The sequence below is a fragment of the Varroa jacobsoni genome, unplaced genomic scaffold (genome assembly GCF_002532875.2).
Source record: "Varroa jacobsoni isolate VJ856 unplaced genomic scaffold, vjacob_1.0 scaffold_322, whole genome shotgun sequence".
NCBI classification, from domain to species: Eukaryota; Metazoa; Arthropoda; class Arachnida; order Mesostigmata; family Varroidae; genus Varroa; species Varroa jacobsoni.
In genome coordinates this window covers 1-19,975 of record NW_019213224.1, presented here as the reverse complement: position 1 = coordinate 19,975, position 19,975 = coordinate 1, and the positions used below count along the sequence as shown (strand labels likewise).

The 19,975-nt window shown below is 40.3% G+C and overlaps 1 protein-coding gene and 1 long non-coding RNA gene across 6 annotated transcripts in view; one reads left to right on the top strand and one right to left on the bottom strand.

Moving 5' to 3' along the window:
- LOC111259339 (uncharacterized) overlaps window positions 1–6,738 on the top strand; it is a 14,878-nt gene extending 8,140 nt beyond the window's left edge. For 2 of the 4 annotated variants that reach the window (XM_022831284.2, XM_086967858.1), the window contains exons 7-9: window positions 1,018–1,269; window positions 4,586–4,746; window positions 6,162–6,738. In XM_022831284.2, the coding sequence (XP_022687019.2) occupies window positions 1,018–1,269; window positions 4,586–4,746; window positions 6,162–6,258 (510 nt within the window). In that variant the 3' untranslated portion in view covers window positions 6,259–6,738. Of the gene's footprint in view, window positions 1–1,017; window positions 1,270–2,055; window positions 2,172–4,585; window positions 4,747–6,161 lie in introns of those variants that run through there. The other 2 variants (XR_015310549.1, XR_015310550.1) reach the window with 2 other exon arrangements.
- On the bottom strand, window positions 6,189–16,190 carry LOC147753649 (uncharacterized). 2 transcript variants are annotated; one of them, XR_015310552.1, is made up of 4 exons: window positions 15,980–16,190; window positions 15,313–15,612; window positions 9,969–10,130; window positions 6,189–6,310 (listed from the first exon to the last, which is right to left on the bottom strand). It is a non-coding gene; the product is annotated as an uncharacterized LOC147753649 (long non-coding RNA). The 2 variants fall into 2 exon arrangements; XR_015310551.1 differs by lacking the exon at window positions 15,313–15,612.
- Between the last annotated feature and the right edge of the window lie 3,785 nt (window positions 16,191–19,975).

Genomic DNA, 19,975 nt, shown 5'->3' with positions numbered 1-19,975 from the left:
TATATAGTTGTGAAACAAGCGAGTCTACAGTGATTTTGAATATAATTTGTACTTATTATGTTTTCTAGTGAAGTTTACCAAAACGAGAACACTTGAATCACTGTTATTATGAATTTGAACGAAGATTGTTGAACAAACGATAGAGTTTTGTACTTAATCACTAAATTCAAGCAAGCAGATGTGTAGGACGTGCTTTATTTTTATCCTCGGTAAACCAGTTTACCTGAGATATTTTCCACAGCAGAATGTATGCGTATCTGGCATCAAGATCATCTACTAGCCAATTATGATGGGGCACTCCAGAGGGTCATGAAAAACAATTTTCTCAGTTCGATAACCCCATTCGAGGGCGTTTTTAATGCTTACAAAATTAACTGGCAAAACATCTGTAGTTGGCTTCCTGTACATAAGCAGTTAAAATGTCTTGCGAACATGCCATATACGAATAAGCGAAGCATTCACCTGCTGTAAAACACAGACAGGTTAATGAAAAAATGTCTTGAAGGATTCGTCATCAGCCTTACTTTATAAAGACAAAGCCTTTGACACGAAAACAGCTTGGTTGACAGTGAAGTAATGCTGTCTTAATACGTCGTATTTCGAAGCGCCAGTTGTTTACAGATTCACAGAGAGAGGTAGGCTTCGAGCTCATTAACTGGGTGGCTAGGAAGTTGATGACGCGTAGTCGGAATTACGTAGCAACACATTATACTTCAAATACAAGTGACTATATGTTACTCCGGTTTGAACCTAACTTACAAAAATAGGCTTACCCCAAATTTGTGGCTGTCGTTAACTGACCTTCGGCCTGTAGTGCTTGATAGCTTCCGACCTTTGGGGTCATTTTGGACCTTATCACTGCTATTAGGAAAACCGTGAGATGCATGCACTAGGTCTCGTAGCTGGAAGCTACACAAGCTAAAAAGCAGACTTCCATGTTTGCCAGAAATACCTACCGCTCACATAAATTAGTTCTAAACAGCTGAAACGTGTCTTTTTTTCGGCACTACCTTATAGACAAAAAGAAGCATCCTGAGCGATCTTAGCGACATGAACAAGGACCGCCACTACATGCCAAGCGAGTACATCATCAGTGTAAGGTATAAAAATACAACAGATAAAGAAGCTGAAAAAAGGCTTAAAAGTCGAGGTTTCACAGAAACCCATCATCGGCTGGTGGAACGGTTTGAGATCATTCACCAGCATGAGAACAGCGAGGAAGATACTGGCATCGAAGAATCGAACAGTCCCGATCATGCAGCAACTGAGGTGAGAGACAAAATTCTACTTTGCTGAAGTGGTTAGACTTCGTTTATTCTTATGTAGCAGTTTTAGGTAATAGAATGATAAATGAATCATATATTAAATGGCAATACTAGCTTATTTTATTCACACAAGCTGTATGTATCTTTCGGGAGCATTTTAGGCGTTAGGAACTGCAAGACAAAATATACTCGCGAGAGCTATTATTCTCTGCTGAATAGATGATAGTTAATCACCCTGTAATATACTCTATTGAAGACTGTAAAGGTTGGTGGGCTCAGCTTGTGTGGCGACATTTAGTCTTCATCTTAAGCTAGTCCTTCAAACCAGATCAGAATTCTAGCCAAGAGGCCGATATGTATTTATTTATATGTATGTCAGCAAAGTTGTTGGTAACAACAAAACGAGATATCGAGTGAAAATAACAACTTTGCCGCTTCCAATTTCGAAACATTTTTTCATTTGTAAACTGTGCCCGTCTCTGCTTTGTTTACTGCAGCGGTCCAAAACTTCGATGTTGGAATTGCTGCGACTATTATGAGCTGTAAGATCAACCAACGAAACGCACCATTTAAGCACGGTTTCAATTATTACCGACTAGTTCCTTAGTCATACGGAGCAATCGGCCAATTAAGGAAGGTCAACAAACCGCTAAGACGTTAGTAGGAATACTATTGTACTCGGAATAGTTTCAGAACCTGAACAGTCGGCATTTTAGTCCTGGAAATTTTCGCTTTTTTTCCTCTTGTCTAATTAAGCGGCTGTAATGGGATTAGCCTATTTTTTTTCCAGACAAATCTAGCCCTAAAATAGGAAAATGCCCAGAGCGGTCGTCGCGGTAGCTAGCGTTTGCTAGACACAACAGAACGAGTTCGGAAGCCGAATTATATCAAGGAACCGGTTGATTGGTTAGAACATGTTTACGTATTGTGCTTAATATTAGCTGAAACACTCTGATAAGTCTGTGACGATAAGTCGGTTGGGGAAAACATTGCCGCCTGTAGATGTTTGATGTATTCAGCAAATTAGTAGTATGTTGTTAACACGTACCGGCTTGCGACGCAGTTAACCAGAGGTGTATTGATACTTGCGTTTCCCCTCTGTAATTTCTTTAATTTTAAGTTGAAAAAAATAGGCTACTTTTGTTACCGTATATCCAGCTCATATCTGTGTTGTCATCTGCTCTGATTCAAACTATTATAAACTGCATTTCTATTTTTAGTTTACTTTTACTTACACGATAGCTCGTATCGCTTAAGCACCATACAATAATCGCATTGTGAAAGTCATGGTTTTTCAACTGTATTTCGGTGCTATTTTATATACGTTAAAATGTTTCGAAGTTCTGACCGCCCTACGTTTCAATAAATGTATGTATCTGAACCCGACTGAAAAGCGAGTCGTTACCAGCTACAGTCTGACACGATTGATAACGTAAACTATTCAGTTGACATATACCGTCTCTTGACAGATCAGCAGTTTGTTCTTTGCAAAAGCATTATGAAATGAAAAGGATATTTATCGCACGGTAGTTGAACATGATTAGCTCCCATCGACGAAGGGAGCTGGGTCGAACTAGAGCATAAAAAATATCTATTAGGAATGATTGTTACTAACAATTTAAGCTTTTCTGGTATCAAAGACTCTTGCGGTGCATTGATAGATCTGACACTGGTCAGACCCAGCGCTGAAAATCCCAGAAAAAGGTTAATCTTAAAAAGCAAAATTCGTCTTCGACTTTTGACCAAGCTCCGACCAAGCTGCGCCAATAATAATAATCGCATTTGCTCAGTTAGGGTCGTGGTTACAGAAAATTAACTTCGTGATTCCATTGTCTGGCCACTAACTAACCGATAAACCCATAGTGTACTCGTTAATACTTCTGCCGAAATCATAAGCTACCTTTCTAGCAGCTGTATGAATTAAGACGATGCCTTGTGCAAATGGGAATTTTTAGACTCCATTTTGAAAATCTATTAAAAAAACGCGTTAACAAATACGAATAACGGTACTATCGTAGACACTCTTGTTTAATATGCGAAAGGTAGTACCTTTCCTTTAGTTTTACAACCCTTAACAGTTAAGTTACACGAACAGGGACACCGATAGTAACCACAAGGAACTGGTGCTTATATTTTTACATTATTTTCGTTATAGAATACCTTGCCGGCTATCTTCATCGTGCGATAAAGTCCTCAGAATTATCTCTTCGGTATCGAATCAGGCATCCTAAAGGAGCAATCGGCGTGCATCTTGCTGAGTTTATCTGGGTTTTCTCTAATAAGTCTATAAAGTCGCATGGCAACCATACCAACGAATACCGACTCAGTGTTTGTTTCTTTAGTATTAATCATTTCCGATTGTTATTTTTCAATTAATGGTTGTTGGGTTTAAACCGGTGCTAGCGGCATGCTTTTTTTTTTTTTTTTTTCGTGATTGTGATCAAAGAGAGATACGCATTAGCTACTGAGATCAGGCCGGTTTCGGTAATTTTACGTAGCACGAACTGCAACTACAGAAAAATGACGTTTAAATAGAATTACGTCAAGCAACTTCCGATAGAGATTTGGTTTTGTGATGTCCATGGTACGACAGAGCTTTCCCATAAAAAAGTTTCATTAAATCCTTGATTCTATTGCTTCATTATAATTGTAAATATCCTGTCGATCGAACTGGATAGAAGCTTATTTCGAAAGTTTTTCGTTGATCTTTGGGCATCCACGATAGGCATACTCATCATCGGTAATCAAGTTATATTTACCTGGGTAATAAATGTTTGAAATTGCACGACCGGTACCGCCTTGGTTGCTTTAGATGGCTCGCAGTTTCCTCCAGTATAAAACGAAGCGTGTACTGACAGCCGGCAGACCATTATACCCTAATTTTAGTGATGTTTAAAGACTGCCTACAGCTTCTCTATTCTCACCTGGTGTTTATGATGCTTATTCGTTTGAACAAAAGCCTGACTTCATAATTATTTACAGTCCCCCGAGTAGAAAAGTGATCAAAGTTTAGGTCCTCAATGTACAAGACTTGAACAGTTACGATCATACAAGAACACCTAAAATGTCGCAAGCATAAACTTTAAAGGGATAGAAAAATCTATTGAGATTCTCCGTTTCTCAACAAACTAATTTTTCTGCATTTTTTCCTCCTGCATCCCTATAGCGTGATAACTTAAAAAGAAAAGGCGGCAATGTCTTTTTTGAAATTTTTATTAGAATCAACTTCTTTCACCAACTTTATAGCAGTCCTTTACTATAACTATTTGTCGTCTCATCTGAATACGTCTAATTTTTAATCTACCGCTGAAACATTTCAGGAAAGCGTAAATGCGCAGGTAAAGACTATGGTCCGAGACAATTTGCGGGCTAACCGAAACGGTGAAGATATCGCAACGAACCAATTGGATAGACCTCCTATCGAGGTACGCACGCTTCTTCATGGCTACAGAAGTATGAAACCCTATGAGCTCGTATACAGGTAAGTTAAATGAAGCAGTCATACGGCTTATCGATTTTCAGGTATCGAGATCGTGCACGAATGGCCATTATATTGCTAATGTACTTTTGAAACAGAGTCAATATATTTGTATAAAGGACTTGTTTACATTAGAAGGCAAGCAAATGTATGTAGTAACATACGTTCGTTTGCCATGCATGATTCGCAACAGCTGTCGCAGTTTGTGTATTGCTTTTTGAAATACACCATAAAGTACTGAAAACGCTAAATGAAGTTTTCTTGTGATGATAGGTAAGTAGTACTATCGAAGCTAATTATCCAGTATGACAGCAGAGTAGGCTTCTCGTGTTTAACAGATCCAAATCTTGTAGTGGCCTGGACAGAAGCAAATCCATCCGCAGCCTAGAAAAAGGGTTTGCCGTAGTGGCGCCTATACGTAAAAGTCCATATTCTATCTTCATATAAAAAAGGAATCAACGGAAAAAGCGGAGCTCTTCGGGTAACAATCAGGCATACTAGGAGACATTATAGATCACCCGAATTGTTCGAGCGTACAACATTCAGTTGTGCTAGACGAATGCTAAAATGACTTTCTTTTTTCTTGCAGTATTTTGACAAATCGCTTGTTGATAAATGACCTTTACTAATGTGCGTCTGTGAAGGCTTCAGACCTCTTTGGCGTGTGAAGTGGGCCGCCAGGCAAAGGCAAGGCCAAAGAGCGCAGTAGAGATACGGATTAAGCAATTGGGTGACCCGACCCGGTAGCCTTAATATCGGAATTAGCTTTGATCTGTAAATTCTAAAATAATATGCGTTTAAGGCAGCGGCGCAGTCTCAGTGGCTAATTCGTATCTCTTGAGTGCGTAGCATTGGTATATCTAACAAGCGTGCTGCCATATCAGCACAGGCAAAAATCATTACCGGGAAATATTAGTCGAGAAAATAGGTATGAAATTTCGTAAGTCCATTCGAGAAACCCCAAATAAGCCCAATCAAACCTATCCTGGTCGCTGGCCGTTGCGCTCAATTAAAAGGATAGATGAACAGAATTTTTCGTAAATGCGGTTCTAAACATAACTGTAGTAGAATTCGACCCACTTGGCTATTGAATGATAAATAAAAGGATGGATAAATTGTTAAGTGACAAGGTTCCTGGAGAAATGGTTTTGGCCATACGTGTATATATATTTGCAAAACAAATTTTCCAGATGGAATTCCCCACGATTAACTGCAGCGAATAAGCGCACGGCATTTAGAAGACTTTTCCCAAAATCATCATCACACAGATGATCAATGCTTGAGACTTTTGTACGTTGGGAAGCGTGGTTTACGTGGCTAATGCGCGTTTCTTTCAGCGCGTCGCCTTAATAAATTAGAAAAAAAACACTGATTATGGGAAACTTTTCTAAATTTTACATACGTGTTTTAATTTTCAGAGGTAACCACTCTGAGAGCGTACATAAAATTCCAAGTGAGGGCTTCCCTGTCAACAGTCGCTTCAAGAACTGGGTTCACCGTAATGTTGAAGTGTGAGCTTCCTTGTTTAATCGGCTCTCCAACATGTATAACGATATCCGAGTCGCAACTAGTGGTTAGTATTGGTAGTATATATATTAGTAGACGGCTTTCAAATGTGAACGAAATACATTTTTCATTAGAAAAGTTCTTCAGTAATTTTACTAGTGTTATTCTCGCAGTGACTGAATAATTCTATGACAACATAACTGCAAAACGTATGGGTGTGTCGTAGCGGAAAACCAAATCTACGCGAAACAGATATTGACGCTTATTTATTCTAGCCCGCCTTCAGTAATTCTTCATGGACAATGCTGATAGAAGCCTAATTCGCTAGTCAATGAAGACTTTCTACGTCGCTTTGAGACGACTGTGGCAGACTGTCAGTTGTATAGCTGCTCAAACAAGTAGATACGTGTTATATAATTTTAAAATAAATGAGTAAACTCTTAGCCAAGCTATAGCTGTCAAGGTCATTATTACGTGCTGCAACATGTACAGCTGAATGCATTTCTTCCGTACTTATTTAGCCTGTAGGTATTTCAAGTTTTACGTCTCGGGCTACTGCCGTTAAGCGTTAGTTCACGCGTATGGCTCCGTTCACCCCTAACATATAACCCTGCCAAATAACGTTCCACTTAAGGCAAACATATGATAGCCCTAATCTTTGTTTATGGGTGTTGAGACGTAACGCCGAGAACCTATCCATGTAAACTTGGCCAGGATTTCTGTGAGCTTTTACGCTAGGGAACACTTAGGCGTTCGAAAACTTTAGATGATTAAACTTTGGGTGTTTTTTTCCGCCTAAATTACGTCTATCAGTCTGTGCCTGTGCGCACGCGATTGGGTCTGTGGCCTTTTTCACTTGTCGCCACCCATCGTTACGAACCTTGTCCTAATCGGGAAGATTTGTTCGGCAGGCGGTAAGTTAAGAAGACTCTTTCAAGGTCCTTAGTTCATCTAGCTTTTCGAGGTGCGTGGAATTCTCCGATCCTTCAACCGTTTGTTCAGTTCCCCTGTGTTTATTTGAAATGGGAAAAAATACTTCCCTTTAAAGCGCTAAAAGCGAATACTAAGAGAATGGCATTTGGACTGCTGACTTTTTTCAAATATCTATATTGGTTTGTCGAAAAGTATTGGCCATTTTAAGCCAATAGTGAAACGTATTACTTAACAAAATATACACCATTTTGATCGACAACCCTTTACCATTTTTCCGGTAATTCCATAATCTAATCACTTGTGAGATATCTAAGCGTAAAATTGTCACAGGTAATTTTTGTATTTCTCCATTGAGACGAACATCGTTAGAGAGGTTTTGCAGAGACCTGAAGATGATGGCCTGATAGTGCAAGATCCTCCAGACTACGCAACCAATGTATTAAAGTGTCGCATCTATGTTTTCTCAGATTTTATCAGCTAACTCAACATGTGTGTGTACGCATTTTCAATAGCAGAAAACACTGGTCACGAATTTCTGCTAACGGCTTGATAGCGGTAGAAGTCCGAATCAGTCGTTAAGATGTAAGGTGGCAGAAAGTCATAATGCACGATCCTTGTTCAATTCAACCAATTACTTAAGCCCAATTCCTTTGCGCGTTAAGCTGAGCTGTACCACATACTATGGAACATAATTTATTCGTACATTATATTATTCGTTATTATATATTTTATTCGTACATATTTTCTGTCGTCTGCTTCAGAAATAGTTCGATTTTGTTTCGCATCTGTATACTTCGTAGATAAAAATGTCGCTTCGAGCACTCTAGAACCGTTTGGCAAGATCGTCCATAGCCACGTGTCGGTCCTTCTCAACTTTTCAGCAATTTAATTAATTTTCCTTTGTAATTGATCGATCACTGCACGGCAAAGCATCTTTCACATTGATATCTCCATAAACGTAAATGTAAATAAATAGTGAAGTTTGCAAACACTTTACTCTCTGTTTTAGGTCGATGCTCGCACCTCTACTAAATTTAGCTTCTATTGACTCTGTTCTATTCTAATTGACACCAACACTAAGGAAATATATAACTTCTAGCTAGGGAAACTAACTATCAAAACTTTTTTCACAATTCAGTGTAAAGGGTGAGTTTTGTTCTATCGGTACCAGACGAAAATTACTTGACAAACTGAGATTGTATGTTTTTTTACCAAGTTTCTACCTGTTCACTGAATGGAAAAGTATAGCGAAGCCACTACTTCAAGCGGTATTTACCGGTCCTTCATAGTAAACCGTATAGTGTAAAGACGTCTAGCACCGAAGAATATATTTCTTCGGTTTCAAAGTAAGCTGAAAAACCTAACTGCAAGGTTTGATCGCTTACTCCCAGGTAATACTACATTGATAGATTAATTAGTGCTAAAGATTCTTGACCAGATCGTGGACTCCTAAGGCAGACATTCCACTTTGGTAATGAACTGGTTCCTAGCTAATGCAATGGACTTATTATCTTTGCTGTTAGCTAGCAGGCAGATTGACCGAAGTACCGGTAGGAAATATATTAAAGCAGCAGAGAAAATCAGAAGTCTGAACATGTTGTGTTTAGAAAATAGGCCATTGCCGTAGGTAGGTAGGTAGGTAGGTAGGTAGGCTGGCTGAAAAAACCTGCCTTGACCAAGGATCTCGGTACCTTTGTACGGAAGCAGTTTTAGATGAACTAATGATATGTGGACTATGATACCTGCAGAACCAACTGTAAAATTGAAGTTCAATGTTGCAGCATCTAATGCATCTTTTAAATAAATCTCTCAAATAAATCTTGATTTTTCTTAATCATTTTTTCTGAGCCGACTGTGAAATTAACTACATACTAGTTGTCGTACTCGTAAAAGTCTTTCACTATGTCATATTACCTCTTGAACACTCACTAAGCTACAAATCGCCCTTCGTTTAATAAATTCAATAAATCCTATCTAAGCAAAACCATCCGGCTAACCTTCTCTAATCAGGCTAGTTTTCGACACTTGCACTTGTTTCCATAGAAAAAAAATGGCCGGAAATGAAGAAGAGAGGAAATTATAGATATAAAATTTTACAACTGCAGTTGAAATTTCTAATTTTCAGCAAAAATATACTCGAGGGTCTCAATAGTAGTAGTAGGTAGTGCAACGGTAATTTTTTAAATTTCATGTTGCGTTTTCGCAGCCTCATTAAAATGTACAGGATAGCATGACTTGCTGGTAGATAGCTTGGATTATTGCTAGATCCGCTCGGTCGGTACGTAGCTTGTTAAGCGGGAAAGAAACGCGACCTTCAGCGTTTCTTTCTGCTCCGCTACTACTACGAATTCAATTAAATATTTATCCCAGGGTTGTTCGCAGAATACATATCAAGCTTACAATAAACGTTTGGTCTATGTGGGACTCCCAAGAGTCGGGCTGTAACATTGTTTATGCATGACAAAGTTGCGTTTGGGGCTTGCTCGTCGTGGATCCCGATTCGGACCATCTACAGAATTTTAATCGCATATGAAAAGAGCAATCTGAGTAAATGTGATACACATGTTAGGTAATAATGAAAACAGACATGTCTCGCGTCCGTGAAACGCAGGTGGCTATTTGTTCACGAATGTTTTGAATTTAGTCTTCCCGATGACCGAGATGGCTAAATCTCTAACTGAAGAAGGCAAGGAATTGCTGATTCAAGTCCCGCTAACGTCGTATGTTGTACGACAAATGTAAAAAAAAAAACATTAAAGCTATTCAGAAGCAAGAACTTTACTTACCGAGAGCACCGCCGCCAAACGTCAAGAGTTCCATTCTCCAGATAAAAAAAAAGACACTAGCAGCTACTGGAATACAAAGTACAGTGCCGTCTTCACTACAATTAAATCAGTTTGGTTCCGACATCATGAGGGCCGCTGAGGTGCAGAACAACGGCCGGAAGACTGCAAATGATGAATAATAAGGGTAAACAGGTTTATTAATTAACCATCGGAACGCACTTGACAAAACAGGGAGTCGGACGATGGCGGCTGATTAGAATAATTTACGCATGAATCAAAGAAGACCAAAAAATAAAGGCAAAAAGTTCGTTTTTTCTTTTACAGGTTACACAATCTAATTTGCATTCTAGCATGCTTAAATATATTCGTTCTACTATCATTGACAATGCCATCACGACAAACGCAAGAGGGTAAACAAGTATTAGACTCGAGGACATTGTGGTAGTTCGGTTGGGATGGCTTACGATGAACTGTGTTACGACATTTCTAATTTACTGAATGTATATTCGATAAAGAACGTTTTATCTTTTTTCGTAGAGACGTTTGCTTTCAGCTTCCCGATAGAGAAGCCCTTGAAGCCTGCTGCCATCGCCATAGGATGCTCACTCATTGATCATACAAGGCCCGTGATCAGTTTGAAGTGAAGTTTGTTTTCTTCATCCACTTATTATTTGACGGCTCCAATTGCTTTATAACGCTATTTTTTCCTTGTACAGTTTTATAATACCGTTGCACCTTTTTCTTGTTAGCTAAAATTACTAAAAGGAGACACGCTGAGTCATTCATCATCACCATCGCAGAGGCTCTGCGAAAGTGGATTCGGCGAGATCTTTAATATTCATTGGCCGTTCTTTTGAACGGATTTTTTTTGTACTCGAGTGCTTTTCACCTGTTTATGTTCGATGAGAAAATCAAGTAAACTAAATGTAGAACGATTTCAGTAAAGAAAATCTTTCTGAAGCTCGTGGTAACAACAAGAAGTGCTTTTGAGAATCCTGCTTGCAACATGCAAAACGTATGTTCGCTGTTTAGCCGACCAAAATCGCTTTCGAAGTCGAATCGCTCTTCGAACCGCGTCGGGTCTCATTGAAAAAAACATAGGCATTTACAATGTATAAGACTTGCCACGAAATTGAATTGGAATTCCTAAGCTCTGTGGCAATGATTTTTTTCTATTCAATAATATAATATAATAGCTACATGTCAAACATGGTATAAACAGAATATATTTGTGGAAACATGAGTTACCCCAAATGACTTGGCTGTTGTGAGGTACCCTTCCAATATCAATACTCTGAGCTTCAATGGGGAGTTAAGAACTGAAAATACTTTAAAAGTTTTTGTTACGTTACTTACATAAACGGTACAAGCATTAACTACCACCTGTTTTCGCTGTGTGTCTTTGTTTTTCGAAAATAATACCTTTGGACTATAGTAATTCATTTATGGCTACATTTACGGTTGTAAATAGTTACGGTCGAGCGAAATATACTGCACAATAAAATGAGGTCGGTTAAGGATGTCGTTATGATCGGATCGTATATCAGAATTACTTTGGGTACGAACTGGCCTCATAAGTGATGAAGGCTAATGTTCGTTATTGCAATCAGCCTTCGGCCTAACGATTTCATGTACTGTGTCCTGCAGCTGTATCACGCAATAACGGCAACAGTTAATTCTAGATTGACACAGGCAGTTGTTCCGTTTTGTGAATGGGTTTGTATTCGATATATCACATATTAGTATTACCCTCACCTACCATATAGTTCAGCAAAATGTTGTATCAATCCTAAACCTTTTTTTTTTTTTGGAGGTTGAGGGCAAATGCGTTATGCAGGCCAGACATCACTGAATTGTGCTTTGTCTGATACTGTGGGACTCTCACCCACTAAATCCTGGACCTCTTCATCAGCTTGGGTCATAGTTCGGGATATATTTGATATTACTTCGAAACCATGACTTGCAGGAACGGTCATTTCGTCATCATTCACTTTGAACCCTTCCAGTCCATCCTCCATTCTGGCTTTCCCCTTGACCGTATACGCTGGGTCTCGAGAGAGACCAAACTTCCTGCTCTCCCGTTAATGCCGACTGTTGTGTGTCAGGCTCTTGATTGCTTCGGGCCTGTCCTTCTACTATTCTCTCGCGTCGCATCCTTTTAAGCTGTTCCTTTTCATAATGTCATCAAAGAAGACCGTAACTTTAGCCCAGGTCGTCCTGTCTTTTATCATCATATCCACCAGTTCCTTAGCGCTGCCCTTTGTTGCTATTTCTCTGTGTACTTGTTTATCCCTAACCCCTTTAAGTGCCTGGCAGTGAAGTAGAGTATGTTCTACTCCGTCCTTCGTGCCCGACACGCAAAGTACACAGGTGTCCACTTGCGTTTTGCCGATCTTTGTCATGTAGGTCTGGAACTGTCCATGACCCGACAGGGCTTGGCAGGAATGGTACGTAAGCTCTCCGTGACTGCCGCGAATCCATTTTCTGGCATCTGGTATTAGATGTCGGGTCCAACTGCCCGGAATCTCTCCTCGGCCTTTCGTGTGGGGATTTTCCCATCGCTGTTGCCATTTGTCCAACGTGGCCTCTTTGTCGTCGTTCGGCTCTTTCTCCGGCAACCAGATCCCATGGGACCATTTTGGCCAGTACTAGAAGTGCTTCGGTTGACACGGTTCTGTATGCTCTTGCCACACGTATTCCGACTATTCTTTGAGCAGCTAGCAATGTATCTCGGTTGGCTTTTGTCTTCAGTGCCATTTGTGCCCATACTGGGGCTGCGTATAGCGCTCTAGCCTCGGCTACTGAGGCTAGTAGTCTTCGGTTACCCTCGGAGGCTCCTCCTACTCTGCGCAGTATTCGCTACAAGTTGAGGGCTGTACTTTCTGCCTTTGTAGCTGCATGTTTAGTATGTTCTCTTCCAGTCATTGCAGCGACTATCATCACGCCGAGGTATTTCGCTTTTCTCTGGATGCTGATTTGAGTGTAACCCAAAAATATTTCTACGCTTTTGGTCTTCTTTTTTCCAGTTAGGTATATTGTTTCTGTCCTTTCCGCGGCTAACCCTAGATAATGTTGTCGTCCATCGTTCTATGAGTTGGAGGGAATCGTTAGCCTGATTCTGTAGTTCCACGTCTGTCCGGGCTCTGATTATGAGAGCCAGGTCATCTGCATATGCTATGGTGTCTAAACCCTCCGGTAGAGTCGTTATGTGCAGTACACCGTCGTAGGCTAGGTTCCATAGCGTTGGACCGAGGACCGACCTCTGCGGGACTCCAGCTATGACCGTGTATCTTGTCCCATCCGCTATCAGTCTTCTGTTCTCTGAGTATGAGCTCCTGCGTAAATACGTAGAGATGTCCTTTTCTTCCAGGGCTTCCATCAATTTTCCCCAATGCATGCTATTAAAGGCATTTCTAACACCCAGAAGGATTAGCTGAAGACCCGAAACTTCGTGCTGCTTATCTCCTCCCGCTATCCCGAGGACCCTGTCCACAGCTGTCAGTGTCGAACGATGTTTCCTAAAGCCATATTGCGCCTCTGATAGTGCCTCTTTATCTTCAGTCTCCTTGGTCAATCTGTTTACTATTATGCCTTCCATAGCTTTTGCTGCTGTGTTTAGAAGGCAAAATGGTCGAAACGCCGTAGGTCCTGTCTTTTTTCCGGGTTTTGGAATCAGTACTAGGTTCGCTTCCTTCCACATATCCGGGAATATCCCTCTTTGTCATTCGCCAGTTTTTGAAATATCGTTGGCCATCTTTTAATTAGTATCCTGACTACTTCTGGTGGAACGCCATCCGGTCCCGGTGCTTTTCTGTTATTTCTTCCAGTGTTACTTCTGGGATGTTTCTTTCACCAACCTCGAAAGTTGTATCGCCCCTCTACTGTTGCGTTGGGAACAGGCTTCTTACCGCTTTCACCACTACATCGGGGGGGGGATTGGTGACGATTTTTTCTTTATTTTATCTATTACAATTTGGTAAGGCAGTCCGAACACGTCTCGATCAACTGCTTCAATGAGTTTTTGCCAGGATCTTTCCTTACTACGTCGTATGCTTTGTTTTAACTTATTTCGGGCTTCCTGGTATTCCCGGAGTTGTTGTCTTGCTCTCTGCTCTGTTTCTAATTGTAGATTGTCCGTATGTCTCTGCCAGCTTCTTGTTCTTGTGTATTTGCGTCTTTTCCTCACACACATTTTCCTGAGCTCTGTGATTTCCTTGTTTTGGCCGGTGATGGTTTCGACCGCTGGGCGGTCGCCGATCAGCTTTTGTGCATGCTTCGATTATTTGCTGACTGAGTTGCTGCGCTCCTATCTGTATCTCTCCGGTTCCCGTTTCGCGTGGCGTGATTTGTTCAGACGTTCTGTCTATTTCCCCTTGCAGGATGGAGAGGTCTAGCTCCCTTGCTTGCCGTCTTCGTGTTTTTCTCTGTTATGTTCTCCGGTGGGCTTGTTTGCTCGACGTGAAAGAATATGTAGTGGTGGTCACTACCGCTTTCCTCTTCGTCCATTACTGTCCACCCTACTGTGGAGACTGCTGCCTCATTGTTTACCAATGTGATATCTATGTGAGATGGGTAGCCTCTCTGTTCGCGAGTAGGAGTCTCGCCGTTACTAAGCACCGCAAATCCCTCTGCTGCCAGTCCTAAACCCACTTCTATCTAGTCGTTGCAAAGTTCATTTACAGCGTTCACATATCTAGCTGGAATAGACTTCTAAGTTATGAATCGAATCTCTATACTTCGAATCGAATACAAATATCTGTACTTCGTCATTTGGTGTATGTTATCTTACATTAATTTATTTGCTAATAAATTGGCTATAATTTACGCTTGCCACAATTACTTTTTAGACATGGCCCCTTCTACCGGGCACAATAGAAAACATTGGCAGGTTTACTGTCGAAACATGCCAGAGTTAGGTATTAACAGGTAGCAGTATGAATCTTCAAATACAGCGATCTCAAACGTTGGCTGCTATAGAACAACTGGCATAATTGCCCGCCCACTGACTTCAAAGCATTAGTCGAGGACGAAGGTTGCCACCCATTGTCGGGAACACTCATCAATCATCTGGCGATCATTTCGTTTTCTAGATCCATAGACGCCATTTGGTTTATCGCCCTTTGTAGTAGCAGATTATTGCGCTTTCTTTATTAGACTTTAAATAAAGATAAAAAAAAAAACGTAGAGTGTCCGCTTCTTATGCCAAGCTCTCGACCTATGTTGCAGCAGTATCTTGTCTTAACAACAAATAAACTCGTACATAGCTATTGCGTTATGTTTTTGTACGGGTATACTTTTCGGTTATTTTCTTCATTGCGCCGTTGACTCAGGCTGCTTGCATTACCTAAGCAGTACGCTAAATTGTAGGCCCCCTATTAGTAGGTCTGGCGAGTAGTGGCACTGCTATCATTGGCGCATTAAGTGGCTTAAACGAAATGCCTTCAAATCTTCACATAAGTCGACAGCAAGTGTCAGTGCTCTTCCATTAGGTTGTCAGCCGCGTTACGTGTAATAACTCGTAGCAGAGAAAGCGACGTCTACGTTATTTTCTCTATTAATCCCTCCCTAACTATGGCGTCCGAATCTATAATTTAAACCCAATGTCAATTGAGTCTTGTGTTGCGGCCCCGGCAACAGCGCCGTTCTGAAATAAATGGGATAAAATAAATGATCCAGTCGCGCAAAGTATTTATTCAGTAAACTGATTTAGGCTTTGGCCTGCGCAAACTTTGCCCTCTAGGATCAGAAATACGGCAAACGCTACGGATAGGCTCAGTGCCTTCGGTATAGCCGCATCTAGCGACAGACAAAGGATTAGGGCGAATGTTTTGCCCTTGTCTTATTGGATCGAGTAGCATTCGAAGTATGAGTGAGATGGTTTTTTCTAAAGAATATATTTATGACTGACAGCAAAATCAAGTTGAGCGGCTGTCTAAACACATGGACAAATGTTTCTCAGCGAGAGTTCTTTGACAGTTTGAAAACAATGTAACAAAAAGAACTAGCCGTACCTTGTACATAGACTGTTATCTTTGTCGTTTGAACTGACTGTGATGCCTTGCAGACTAAGCGACTAAAAGAGATGAAGACTCGCTGTGGGCGAACGGAGCGACGCTTTCTTGCTGTCTCATTGTTCACCTCACAAACCTTCTGATTTACTGAAGTGCTCTAATCGAAAGGGACTGTCTAACTAAAAAATTTTCGTTGTTAGCTAGGACTACGCGTCGGCCATCCTTCTCGCAGGCGCTTAGAAAATTTCAACATTTTGGTATATTCTCCACTTCAACCTCTCGCTGTTAAGTTTAGCAACAGACAAATATTTTCTAATGCTAGTATATCTTTGTTTGTTTAATCACACAAGTAATGTACGATAAGTCATAGCCATGTGATATAAAATAATTGCGGTAAATGGGGCAAGCCTTTGTATGCCCATTTGTTCCATAAATGTAACATTTTTTGTCTTTTGGGAACCAGCAATCGTTTTTTCATAGCCTTGTGTTGCCTGCACGTTTGCGATCTACTTTAGCAATTCTATAGCAAAGATTCTAGGACATCGATGTCAAAGAAGGATACTTCAGTCCTTTAACCTTTCAAGTTAACACTACTGTTCAGCTAGAACATTCTCATGTGCTTCAGCAACTTTATACACAGGTTCTCTTAGAGCTTCTGGGACGTCGCTACCGTAAACATACACTCTGATCCTCCCACATACAAAGCCAGCTTGTCTCTGACTTAACCTCGCAGTTCGATGGTAAAAGGAAGTTGCTTGCGTTGGCAGAGGTTACCATTATAATGAGCCAAACGGAAGTCCGTTTTTGCTGTAATAGCCAGCCACTGTCTAGCAGAATTGAACCTTTTTTTTTTTTTTATACTATTTTGCCATAAACAGTTTAAGTGAAATATAAAACAGATTATTGCATATACCGATCAGATTTATCTGTGTGTAGTGAATGTCTGTTTGTTATAGTAGCGTTGATGGAGTTATATCAAAGCCTTTGATACTCGCATCGTATATGTACTATCTGCCATTGACCTGCTAAATCGAAAGTTCGACTTGTGGTATTGGTCCCAATAGGCTGACGCAACGTCAGCTAAGTAAAAGGAGACAAACTGTGACTAGTCATCCTGACGTTTGCCAGGTATACGTATATAAAGGTTAGACACCGAAAAAGCAAATATAAAAAATACATTATGTGAGCATATTTCTATAGTAATGTCAACAAACAATGACACGAGGCAAGAGGGCGCAAGTTTTTCAATTAGAGCGAGATGTCCAAAGAGCTAAAGCCGTTCGTTCTTTGTTATGTCTTCATCATTATCTAGGCTATCACGAAACGCTGTTGGTATCCAAATAGCAGCAAACACAATCTTACATAATATCGTATGGTCTATCAACAATTACGTACGATAGACAGTGAAGTCTTACATTTAACTCAAATGAGCATAAGAGGACGATCATTCAACATGGGGCTGTTTACCACTGCTTCTCGATAAAGAGGAACTTATCTAAGAAATGGACAAATCCAGGACTTCTTCTTGAAGATAATAGGACGTTGCAGGAAGCCTATTTACCCTGTCTTAGTAACTGGTAGCCTAGTTGACGCTGTCTTTTTCCTCCGTCATACATACGCGGTTTGTTATATACAAACCGCCAGGTAAGCCCGGCGATACGAGTTGTGAACGAATTTCTAAAATTGACTAAGAGCTTCGATGCCATCGTTTGGCCTCGGGTACATGCTTTCTCTTTATAAAGTCCACTTCGTAGGTCATCAACAAATTGAACATGTTAGAAAAGATGAATTTATTTGACAGTTATATTGATCATACATTTTTTGAGCTTTTTTTTTAATCTAGAGTTTTTTAATTTAAATTTGAAGCTATCAGCTTTACAGGCGCTACATTTACTATCTTAGATGTCGTTTCATATCGCCGTGTCAGATTAATGGGTAACGTGTTTGTATGATGATCTTTAGGACCCGTTGTGGTCTAGGTTCGACTCCGCATGTAGACACGTTGCGTTTTGTGCTGGGAGCTAGCTAGCTAGCGGCGATGCATGACGTAAAGCTCAAAATACAGAGACTTTCTTTCATAGTATATAATAGTGAATACATGACAGTTAACGAACTTGGCGAGTAGACAGGTCAGAGATAGTGTTTCATGCGTACGAATGTTTTTAGACCTTCGTTAAAAACAAACTTAAAGGACGTAATCATAACCGAAGTCGCAATAACGTGCCTGAACCATCCGAAGTTTTGAGTTAGATAATAGTGATTTCGACAGGCCGCGCTATTTCTCCATCCATGAAAAACATTAACAATTAGTATTTGCTGCAATTTTTATGTGCCTGTTAATGCCCTGTTACGCAGGCACACATTGTACATTTATTTATTCAGCGTCTTTTAATACGATTCTTCGAAAAGCGCTGGCACTGTTTTATGGGAGCCATACGGTGCGAATTAGTAGTACCCCTTAGCACCAGCTTGTCAAGATCACGGATTTCCAGGGAATATGATCCAACGGACCCGATAGGTGAAGCGGCCGTTACTCTCACACTCTACAGATGAACCAACGTTGGGCTGATTTCAAGCTCTTATATCTGTGTTACTTTCGTGATGCCGAAACACTATGTGTCGCATAGTCATATATATGTCATTGATGATAGTAAACAATTTTTACGGCGCCTTAGCTGCTTTTTGACTTCACATTAATAGTTCTATCGTTACTCTGCTGTATTGAGATGTGCTACATTAAAGTTTATTCCACGTAATGCTGTTGTGTTACACATTAAAGCCCAAAGTGGTTGGCAGGACTATGCAAATGGTGGCAAGGAAGAGATATAATGGTAATCAAACGAGCCAAGTTTATTAATCAGATCGCTAATGACGAAAATAGGTAGTCAAAGAGGCAACTTTCAGGCTGTTTTTAGTTCGGTCGCTATGTCCATGACTTCTTCTGTTCGAAACCAACTCAGACTTGAAAAGAAATCGTGTAAGTTTTTTTCGTGTAACTTACAGATTGATAATATTAATATATATTTAGATTGTACAACAAACACATAAAAATAGCCCTTGTTCTACAAACATAGGTGATAATTAATCTAAGAACTAATAAAAAGCCATTCGCAACACATCCCATCTAGCGTCTGTGCGAAATACCGTAAGATGGGCCTTGTTGAGAGCTTTCGTTGTCGTTGATCTTATCTCGTTGCTATAACGGTCTGAAAAAGGCCTAATTCACAAGTACTTTGCCCAAAACACGGTAACAACTTCTATTCTATAGTTCTAGTAATTATAATAACACGGGAACATCCGCCCTACACATTCCTCACGGTAAAACACATTGAATTTTCTAGCATACGTAAGGATAATACTAACTTATCAAGTAAACTAAGTTGAGTCACGCCGTAAACGTTAAATATTTTCAGTGACCAATTATAGGCATCCGTGCCTGCCAGGGAATCTACTACTATAGCATACTAATAATAACCAGCTGTGCCTCTAAACAAAGCACTACAATCTTAATTTAACCCGAATGAAAGGTTCTGGTGAGGAACTGATGTGATGGCTTTTATAGCTTCGTAGAGATATATTGATGAAATAGCTAAAGCGGAACATCTATATGATACGATACCAAGTAGAAGTTTGGGTCACGGGCTCACAGGTACAATAAAGCTGTACCTGCTTTGTATACGCACATCTTTTGGGGCAGCGGCGTCCTATATTGTTTTCTTAGTTGTTCTTATGTCCTTTTGAAAAATAACGCGTGTTCATGTCGAAAACAGGCGAGAAATACAGGCGGCTGAAGGCGGTAAGGATCAGCGTATGCTGCATCGTGGCTATAAACCCCTCCCACGAGCACGTTCAGGTCCGGTAAAGTCGACATGCACACGAAAGTTCATGCGCTGTACTATATAGTCTTATAAATTGTAGAGGTTGGAAAGATGAATCATCTAGCCAGTTATCTTATTAGTTGCTTATTAATTGAGGTAATAGAGGAAACTGGGATTC